Source organism: Rhipicephalus microplus, chromosome 3 (genome assembly GCF_043290135.1).
Source record: "Rhipicephalus microplus isolate Deutch F79 chromosome 3, USDA_Rmic, whole genome shotgun sequence".
NCBI lineage: Eukaryota > Metazoa > Arthropoda > Arachnida > Ixodida > Ixodidae > Rhipicephalus > Rhipicephalus microplus.
The window spans coordinates 162,531,181-162,541,579 of record NC_134702.1 but is presented as its reverse complement, the minus strand read 5'-3'; the positions used below and the strand labels follow the sequence as shown (position 1 = coordinate 162,541,579).

The window sequence follows — 10,399 nt, the reverse complement described above, 5'->3', positions numbered from 1 at the left end:
GAAAACCGCTGGGTCATCGTCGCCGTGGACCAACTTACGCGCAACGCCGAAACTTTGGCGCTTCCCGAGGCCACAGCACGTGAAGTCGGCCTGTTCATTCTGCACAACCTCGTCCTTCGGCATGGTGCACCCCGCGAGCTTCTCAGTGACCATGGGCGTTCTTTCTTGTCGGAAGCTGTAGAAGCCCTCCTATGCGAATGTAACATCGTGCACCAAACAACGACCGCATACCACCCCCAAACCAACGGGATGACCGAGCAATTTAATCGCACGCTGGGTGACATGCTCTTCATGTATGTTTCTGATGACCATACGAGCTGGGACCGCATACTGTCATTCGTTACTTACGCTTACAATAGCACAATTCAATCGACAACTGGATTCTCCCCATTCTTCCTTCTTTATGGTCGGGAACCTTCATCGTTCTTGGACACTATCCTTCTGTACCGCCCAGACCCTTCAGAATCGACAACTTTGGCTGAAGCCGCCACATATGCCGAAGAATGTCGGCAGCTAGCTCGTTCGCTAACAACGCACGATCAGGCTCGCCACAAGCACTCGCGTGACCGACGCTCATCCCCTTCGTCATACGTGCCTGGGGCAATCGTGTGGCTCCGCGTGCCATCGTGTGCCCCAGGCCTTTGCTCAAAGTTCATACCGAAGTATGACGGTCTGTACTGGATCCTGCGCCAGACTTCACCAGTCAACTACATAGTTGAACCGATTCAGCCACCTACAGATCAACGGCGCCGCAGGCGCGGGACTGTGCACGTCGAACGTCTAAAACCTCACGACGGCCCACCAGTCCTGTCTGTGCCATAGGTCGCCAGGATGACTCCTTTCGCACCGGGGAGTCAATGTAGTGACAAATACGGGCTCTAAGAACGACGAAGAAGACGTTTCTTGTGGCGGAGGCTTGTGCTGCTGCAGCTGCTGCTGAAACCGCTGGTTGCTGTCTCGGTGCTGTTAGGCCCAAGAAATGGTTGCTCTACCCCGGCGTGCGTCTAGCAGAATTCTTATATTATATATATATATATATATATATATATATATATATATATATATATATATATATATATATATATATATATATATAGAGAGAGAGAGAGAGAGAGAGAGAGAAAGAAAGAGAACTTCATGCTTCATGGACGCGTGCGATGTTTTATATAAATTTGCATACTCAGAGAAGATACCACGCGCTTTCTCAGATACTGTGAAGCTCAATCACACTTTAACAGGTGGAGGAATGATGCGCCTTTAGCCAAATTTCTGTGTCCAATATGGAATGCTCATATCTTGCTATCACGCCTTTCACTTTGATTAAGGCGGTTAACATCTACAGATACCACAATTGTTTGTCTGACAAATTTTTACGTGGATGTTAGTTGTGAGGATGGAGGTGCAAGGATACATCCACGTTGAACGGGCATATAGCTGCCAATCACCAAAAAATACATTTGGCAATATACAGTAAATATTTCATTACCCAGGCTGTAAAGGTGGGTTTTACTTTAGTGTTATAGGCCGGTTCCCGTGACGGAGAGATCAACCATGTTTTTTTTCAACGAATGATTGCTGTTATATTTTTCCATAACAAGTATTACACTTTCTTGCATATATTAAGGCTTGTGTGTATTATAATTTGCCTTGTTGCTAATAGTCTGAACACTGTTTCTGAAGCATCGAATCGTATATTCAGTTATACTGTTTCTGGAGCATGCAATCAATGAGTGTATTGCTATTGTTATATTACTGTTATTGACTTATTACTAACTTCTCAATCTTTTTATTTAAAAATGCATAATTTGTAGCATTAGGGGCATACTACATTGTTTGCACTCATTGTATTTGTATTAACATTTCTGAAGGGGCCCCCAGGCACCTGCATAAATATGCCAATACAAACGGAGTAAATGAAATTTTTCTTTGAAAGAACAAAATGAGGGCAGTTTTAACGTTAAACTACCCTCGTTGCTTCACTTCTAGATGGCCATTAGGTGTCTAAGATTAGTGTAAACAGTCTTTGTCATACACACAGCACTAGCTTGTTATGCTTGGCAACAATCGACGTGAAAATGAGGCATTGTGTAATGACCACTTATGCAAGACCACATAAAGAATAAGAAAATAAATTATTTATGATACGGCATACTGTTTGCAATTGGTTCTTCAGCATTTAAAATTTCTCTGTGTCATAAATTGCCTGCTTGTTAAATGACGTAATGAAACTGGAGAGCATCTCTGTCTAAATGCAATTCAAGTAGGCTAGCTGCCAATCACATAAGTAGCTGATATTTATAGCAGGTGGCAAGATGGATTAGGAGTATAACAAAATATTTCTACTTGAAGCATAACGGCGTTTTGTAGTTTGTGTGCCTATACATATCTGTGAGCTCATACTTGCTGAGAAAGAGATTGGAATAGAGAAATAAGCAGTGGTGCACCTGTGTGCTTTTTTGCTGTCCGATATGTATTTTAAACTGTACAATACAATTCAAGTTGGGCGAAAACCAACTAACCTGACTCTCAACTAAGCCTCCATAGGGCTAAAAACCAGAGTCTCTCACCTTCTCCCTTGTTTGGTTGGTCAAGTCGTGGGGCAAGCTTTAAATCTGAGCTTCCTATACTCAGCTCGAGTCCACTGCTTTATTCTTGGCCACTTTGTAAGCTGCCGCTGTGGCTCCAAGTTACCTTAAGCAAGGCTGATCAGGTTTATCAGAGACTAAAGCAGGAACAATTTTTAGCTTTTCAGTATAGAAAAACTTAAAAATCAAAAACGATCCGTCATTCTCATTGGCTCGCAACAGCTTCGACAAAGCAGCAATGATATATCCTTATCGAAGAAAATTATTTTCCGCAAGCAGCAAATGTTTTTACAGGTCTTTAAAAACTTTGCTCGTGCTCATCCGTAACTGCGTCAACAAGTTACAGCAGAATAAAAGCATGAACAAGTGAAGTAATATTATAGGCCCCTGTTCAGTGCTAGCACGCTTTGGAATATTACAGCACAAGACTGGAAAGCGTCGCCTAGGCGACCCACACCGCAAATATATCCTACTAGAAAAATTATCACAGTATAAATGTTGGCAAAATTTTACAATATATGACGAAACATTGCCTCATAACATTTTCATTCTCTCGTAAGAACATTATTGAGGGATTACTGTTGTGACAAAAAACTTCGAAGTTCCTTACTTGTTGCTTTCCTTAGCGTGCAGTCAAGAGTAACACAGTCGAAAGTGAGGGGGGGCTCAGCCCCCCCAACTTTTCCCAATGGGGGGGCTAGCACCACCCTTGCCCTCCCGGCTGATACACCTATGGATGGTGTCGTGATGAAGCTTCATTACACCTTCCCAACATAAGCAGAAAATTACGAGACTCATATAATCTGCAGATTTGTACTGTGCCAGGGCCACAAGATTGCATTTTTTACAATTTCTAAGTTACTTTTCTAGTTTCAAAGACATATTTAAATCTGTACTGGTTTTAACTTAACATGATCTGACAAAAGACGTAATTATGCTGCAAGTCAAGGTGCAATGTGCTCATTATTGAAGCATGGCTTAAATGCTCTATGACGTATTGAGCGCTAGCAGACAGGGATGTGAGAGAGACAACACAATGCGCATTGTGTTGTCATGTCTCACTTTGCTGTCTGTTAGCACTCAATATGTCGTAAGTTTTGTTTACCAACATGCCCAAAAATTACATATATACTTTCTATATAATGGTTACTAAGCTTTTTAACTTGATACAATCGCTTCACGACATTATGCATCAGGAAGCTAAAATTTAAGTCTCTAAGTTCATTTGTGGCGATGTCAGACGAACTCAGCATGACAGAATGAAAGTACCTGCATTACTTAACCGTGAATAATCACACTGCAATCCGTGAGTACCATACCTAAAAAATGCTGATGACAATGTGCAAAAGGGCAATACGTAAGGCCTTTCTGAAGCAGCACTGATAGAAGCAATGAAGGCTGTTTTGGGGCACAAGTTAGGTTGCAAATTTTGTGGTTGTGAAACCAATAGGTTGCCTTTGCACTGTCATTTTTAAATCAATGTTTGACTTCTCAGACTTCATGAAGCTAGAGCTTCACATGTGCCACTGTGCATTACGCTGTAGAAAAAATCTCCCTAGATCATTGAGCCGACACATAATGTGGTGCACGAACTCACTTGTGAGTGGTAACTACAGTTGGCAGTGTACATCAGTGGTCAGGAAGCATCACTAAAGGAAGCAGGCCATTTATTTCTATGTCGTTCGTTCCTAGCGGTGCCACAAAGAGAAGGTCACTCCAACTCATTGTTAGCTGGCTTTCATGTTATGCAACAGAGAAAAAGTTGTTAAATTACAAACATGGGATAAGCAGAACAGCAGAAAGTACCTTAGACAGGCTGACCGACATTTCGATAGGACGACTTATTTTTGTCAAAGGTGCCTTGTTATACTCGGAAACAGGCTAGTTAGTGTTGACGTCATGGCCTGCAGTGGTGCACGTCACTGTTAGTAATCACTGTCTGGAAATAAAAAAACTATAAAAAGTGTAGCCCTTGCTCCATTTGAAGCAATCTCGCAACGACTTTCAGGAATCTCATGTCAGTGTTGGGCTCTGCTGTTTGAAGTGGCTGGCTACTGCTTTTGGTAAATATAGCTTTGGATATGCGCAGCGGCCATTCAGTTTTATATAAGCTGGTTATCAAAATTTGCCAATGTATTATGTTTTACAAGTGGTTTTTTTGAGGCATTTAGGCATATTAGGTTCTTTGTGTTGCAGGTGAAGTTCAATGTTACTTGTGAAAGTATTCCTGTATTACGCTTTTTATGATGATGGCTGGCTGTGTACGTTTGCATGCAGAGCATCTGGAGCAGGTCTAGGGACCAGAAACTAGCATAGCTCTTGTTTTGAGTTTTGCATTAGCCAGCATGTCTTTGAAATCGTTGTTGCATCCATGGGAGACCTTAGGTGGTTCTGGGAAGATTTTTTACAGTTTTTGGTTGGTTGTTTATTAAAAGCGGATAGCACTTTGTGAGGTTGTTTATTTTTGGAAGTGTGATTGATTGATTTGTGGGGTTTAACGTCCCAAAACCACCATATGATTATGAGAGACGCTGTAGTGGAGGGCTCCGGAAATTTCGACCACCTGGGGTTCTTTAACGTGCACCCAAATCTGAGCACACGGGCCTACGACATTTCCGCCTCCATCGGAAATGCAGCCGGGATTTGAACCCGCGACCTGCGGGTCAGCAGACGAGTACCTTAGCCACTTGACCACCGCGGGGGGGGGGGGCTATTTTTTTTTTTTTTTTTGGAAGTGTGTTTGAAGGTTTTGTAGTGAAAAGCGTTATTGCTATTGTAGTTTTAGGGCGTGGTGTCAATCTCAGTGTGGCCTAGTTTTAGTACATTCATTTATACAAGCCTTATTATAGAACATGTTAGGACGACTCCTGTTTGGTTAAGCAAGTCCGTTTGTGTCATTCTAATTTTTTATGCGTATGCTGTGCAACATTGTTGCCCGACTGTTAAAAATGTCCCATTTAGACTATCTCAAGTGGTGGCTTGTATAATCTATTGTTCCTAGCCAAATGTTTTTGTTTTATATACAGTGTTGTCGTTCGCAAAATATGTGGTTGTTTTAAGAAAGTTGATGTGCTCAGCAGAGGTCTCCAATGTTAACTTTATTGTTGGATGAAAGTAGTTTAGAAATGATGTAAATTTAGCTAGAATGTCTCAGATGTCACCCGACATTGTTACACACAAAGGCCAGGATGTATACGACTGAGAGGACATTTATTAGGTCACGAAGGTGAGCGCCGAAGCGGCCAACAGGTTGTATGTCTGTGGGTCGTCGTCTTCTTCCTAGCTGCCTCCGAACAGCAAGCACGTGCACCGGTCTTAGCTTGCTTCGTTCATATGAGCAACGTTCCTCTGCTCACAGAAGAAGGCCACCAGACGACTCAGTCTAGGTGTCTCGGCATAAACAATTTCAAGCGGGCGACATGGACAACTTACGTCTTGACACCTTGTATACTATTCGCCGCAAGACAAGCTATGATGCCCCTGTGCAGGCCACCAGTGTAACAATATTAAAGATATGTCACCAATGTACCCAAGGTACATGGGAGGTTTTCTGCGCAACGGTACAGGTATGTTTCTAGAATTGCCATGAGTGTGTTTGCATAATGGGTGAAAGTGGGTACCCATGCTTGTTCCTTGTATTCTAAGGTAGTAATATTCTTCAAATTCAAACGAGTTATGTGACAGTATTAGTATGAGTAGTGATAAACAAATATAATATAGCAGATTTAGTGACAAATGAAAATTAATGTATAGGCACAGGATGGCGCAGCACTTCTACCACTGGGGATACACACAACACATCTGGCATGATCCTATTTTCATCACAGAAAGGACATTTCACGTCAAGCAACATCATTGCACAATTATCATTTTTTATTTTACAGCCTCTATGATGAAAGTAGCACGGCGTATCATTGTGCTGCTCATATTGTAGTCAATTTCTTTAAAAGTACCGAGACATTTCACTGCACTGCAGACTCATACACAAAAGAATGACCAGAGATGAATTCATATCATGCACTAACCCCACCACCCATAAACCCACACAGTTCAACAATCATATAAATATACGCTGCAAAGTGGAATAACAGTTTATAAGGTTTGCAAAGGACAAGTGATTTTGAAATGGGTTCGGTGAGAATGTGAAGCACACTATGCACATAAAGTTACCGAAGAAACACTGCTTCAATCCGCAATAGGTCCCTGTATAGTTCTTTCGGGTGGCAATGCGTGATGGCTGCCATAAACTCCAATAGAAATAGGAAAGTTTTAGGGAGTGAGTGCTGCACGACATTAGAATACTTCAAGTCGTACACTCTCGTTAAGGCGACCGTCCAGTACTGGTCACATCCCTCTCCAAGAATGGCTATAAACTCAGGCACACTTTGGCACAACTCGGCCCACCCTCCAACAGATGCAATGCCGTGAGTGGCACGCGTGAGATACGTCACGTCCTTGTCAAGAAAAGATTCTTCCAGCACTGCCCTCAAGCCTGAGGAAACTGGCGTCCTTTCACAGAGAAAACGTACGGCTGGCGTGACTGCAAAGCTGGTGGCGGGCACCTGTCGAAAGAAGAGTTCCCTCCTATGCATCTCCCAAAATGACTTTTTCATGCCCTCTCTCAGTGCCTTTGTCACCATGCTGCGGTCGACAGGAGCACTGTCAGGATGTCGAAAGAGGACGCCCACGTCTCTTATGTCATCGAGGTCCTCAGGCTCGAAGCCGTAGCAGCTGGAACGCAGCAAAAGAAGCCTGGCGCGCAAGTGTTTCTCCCAGCGAGACCACACAAACAGGTTCGCTCCGGGATGACGGCTAGTCAGTTCTTCAACGGCTCGAGACAACTGTACTTCCCTGCTTCCGTTCAGCCCAAGCGTAAGCTTGAGGGCCAGAAGCAGGACAGCTGCTGCCCTGACTTCACATACAGGTGAGAAAAGGGGCACAGAGCCTGCTGCTCTGTTGGGGGGCACTTCCCAGCTGGGTACCATCTTGGGATGAGTGCAGAGAACTTCCTCGCACACGTTCACAAACTCCAGAGGTAGGTTGAGGTCCGCCACCAGGCGCATGACGATAGGCAAAAGTGGCGGCTGTCTCAGTTCGCTGCGCATGCCAAGAAAGTGAGCCAAGTGGGCCGCCTGCGTTGCTAGCTCATCAATTGTTGGCATCGTCAGTCGCACGAAAGTCCGCCACTGTTGGCCCCACAACTTGGCGTCCTCGGGAAGGAGCTTTAGGACATGTAGGTACGGCAGGTGGCCGTCTCGAGCCCACCTCAGTATATCGGTCAGTAAGATTGGGTCTCCCGTGATCAACACGCCTAGGTAGAGGAGGCACAAGAGCCGTTGGAGCGTCACCACGGTGACTTCAGTTTCCCGGCCGATTTTTTTGTCATGCAAGTCGACTCCGCGTCTTAGCACGCGCTCTAGGTATTCCTTGGCGGCGGTCGATCTGAAGTCCTCCACGTCGTCTTCAGAGGCCTGTTCCCCTTCCGAAGCCGTGGCAAGGAGTTCATCTTCGAACTCGCAGTCCGAGTCGAGATTAGGCGCTCTAGCGACGTCGCATCGGTTCTTAAGCCGCTTGCGATAGCGGGACGACCGCGACGTGAGTCGCGTCTTTACGCCCGACCCGAACAGCGCTTTCTGGAGTTTCTTTCGCTTGCGTTCGCTCGTTTCGGAGGCCCCAATGAGTTCTTCGACGGTTCGCAAGTCGCTCCAGCGGTTTACGACGCCAATGCGTGGTGTCCACTCGTCGTCCTCAACGCGACTCACAGCCTCGAGCTTTACCAGGTAGTCCATCCACAGCCGACACACGACGCCACGAAGCTCGGCTGAAGCGCCGAGCAATACGAGCGCGTCTACTTGACGCACGAGGATCGCGTTAAACAGTTCGTTCGTCGGGTAGGGGTGCTTCCTTTCCCGTGGTGTGCTGTTGCCCGTCTCCTTGCGCCGCGGAGAAGCCCGGCCGACGTGTGGAGGTGGCGCGGCACCTTCATCGTCCACTTGTTCGACGCGCACTTCTTGGCTCTGGGTGTTGCACTCGGTGCAGTAGTACAGGCCCGAAACTTCGTCGAAGTCTTTGCCGCCACAGGACGCGCACACGACCATCGTAAGGCTACTGGCAGGCTGTTAGTTGCGATGACATGGGGCGAATGTCGCAAAAGCTCATTCCACTGAGTGATGGGAGACGTTATCCAGCCCCGCCCTACCGACTCGGCGTGCACTGGCGGACAGGGGCCAGGAGTTGCTGGATACATACGGGTCCCGCAACTAGGGAACTACCCCGTCTGGTGCCTGCGCGCACTACAAACAATGTTGAGCCCAATAAATGTTGATTCTTCATCATTCAGCAAACGGACACGAGGACCCACAACGATGGACAAACCGACATATCATCACTCACTCGTGCGCTTCTTCCAGATACTCATACCAGCATTTCTGTTCGTAACAGCGAACAGAGACTACGGCGTTACGCTATAAATCACTCTATATATGCGCTTACAGCTGCTACGCACGTGTGCACGGCAGATGTAAACAATCCACAGGTGGATGAGGCTACGGATTTCCTCGGCCCAACTTCAGTACTTCGGCTTCCGTTTTGCACAAGTTGTTTTGTTTCTTTAATTTCGTCAAAAAGAAATACAACTGCAACTATACACTAACATTTTTAAATACTGCATTAAAATTAGCCGCACATTGAAACGAGTTGCTGCTCTTGTGGCTGTTGTACTTTGTGAAATCACTTCTATTACCCGCTTCAACAAAAATAGCGCTGCTGTCGGTGGCGATATAAGAAGAAACCATAAAAGTGCTTCTGGTACAGTGGCGGAATAGAAAAGTGTGATGAGCGGCAAGCGGTGCCAACGGAGCGCACTGAAGCCTCCGAGGAGGAGCCGCGTGTGGGCGCGCGCAATCGTTTATACGTTATCGTTTATAAAAACATTGGCAGATCCCACGTACAGTGGGAATCGGTGATATGCGAAGCACAAATGAGGAAGGGTCATATGCCACTTTCAAATTACCACCACCTTATGAGCTGGAGGTACATTATGCCGTGCACGACTTCCGTGTCACGAGTATCATGTTTAGATGTGTCGTTTACCATCGTTATCTATTCACGTCACGTGATGCCAAATTTAGTATATGTGGAGCTAGCGAAGTGGCCGCGAGCACGCTACGAGCGTGGTATGTGTTCATTTTGTTACATGACACGCGTCTCATGATTATCATGTTTGCACCAGTCTTATAACTTCGTCACCCATTGACGTCACGTAACACCAAATTTGGTATATGTGGAGCTAACGAAACGGCCTCGAGTGCGTCATGAAGGGCCCAATACACTCCAACGAAACGGTGACGCACGCGCACACTGGGCACAGTGACGCTACGTTAGCAAAACGTGAGCACTCTGCAGTCTAACGCCAAGCGCGATCGGCGTGACCAGCGTCCGTCTTCGCGGCCCGACGGCAACAGGCGCGAAATGCGACATTTTGCATTTGGCGCCACCCAGACACCACTGCGTCTGCCTCTTTTCGAGACGGAGAGACGATGGACGTGCTGAAAAGCGCATGCGTTAACGCAACACAGCGCGCACCTGCGAGTATACGGCAGGACCGGCGCCTGGCGTGGCAACGCCAGCGAGACGCGACGAATCGAACGCCGACGTCGAAGTGTATGTATTGGCGCCTTTACTGTGGCTTGTAGTCATGTTCTCACATGACACGCATCTCATGATTGTCATGTTTGCACCAGTCACATACCTTCGTCATCCGTTGATGCCACGTAATGCCGAATTCGGTATATGTGAAGCTAGCGAAAAGGCCG

General features: G+C 46.1%; 1 protein-coding gene across 1 annotated transcript; it reads right to left on the bottom strand.

Annotated features, from left to right (window-relative positions):
* Positions 1-5,776: 5,776 nt before the first annotated feature.
* Positions 5,777-9,316, bottom strand: LOC142803984 (TATA box-binding protein-associated factor RNA polymerase I subunit B-like). The gene has a single exon (XM_075890396.1). The coding sequence runs from the start codon at positions 8,681-8,683 to the stop codon at positions 6,752-6,754; it is 1,932 nt and encodes a 643-aa protein (XP_075746511.1). The 5' UTR covers positions 8,684-9,316; the 3' UTR covers positions 5,777-6,751.
* Between the last annotated feature and the right edge of the window lie 1,083 nt (positions 9,317-10,399).

Coding starts and splice junctions, on each gene's coding strand:
- LOC142803984 (XM_075890396.1), bottom strand. CDS start 8,683: ATGGTCGTGTGCGCGTCCTGTGGCGGCAAAGACTTCGACGAAGTTTCG.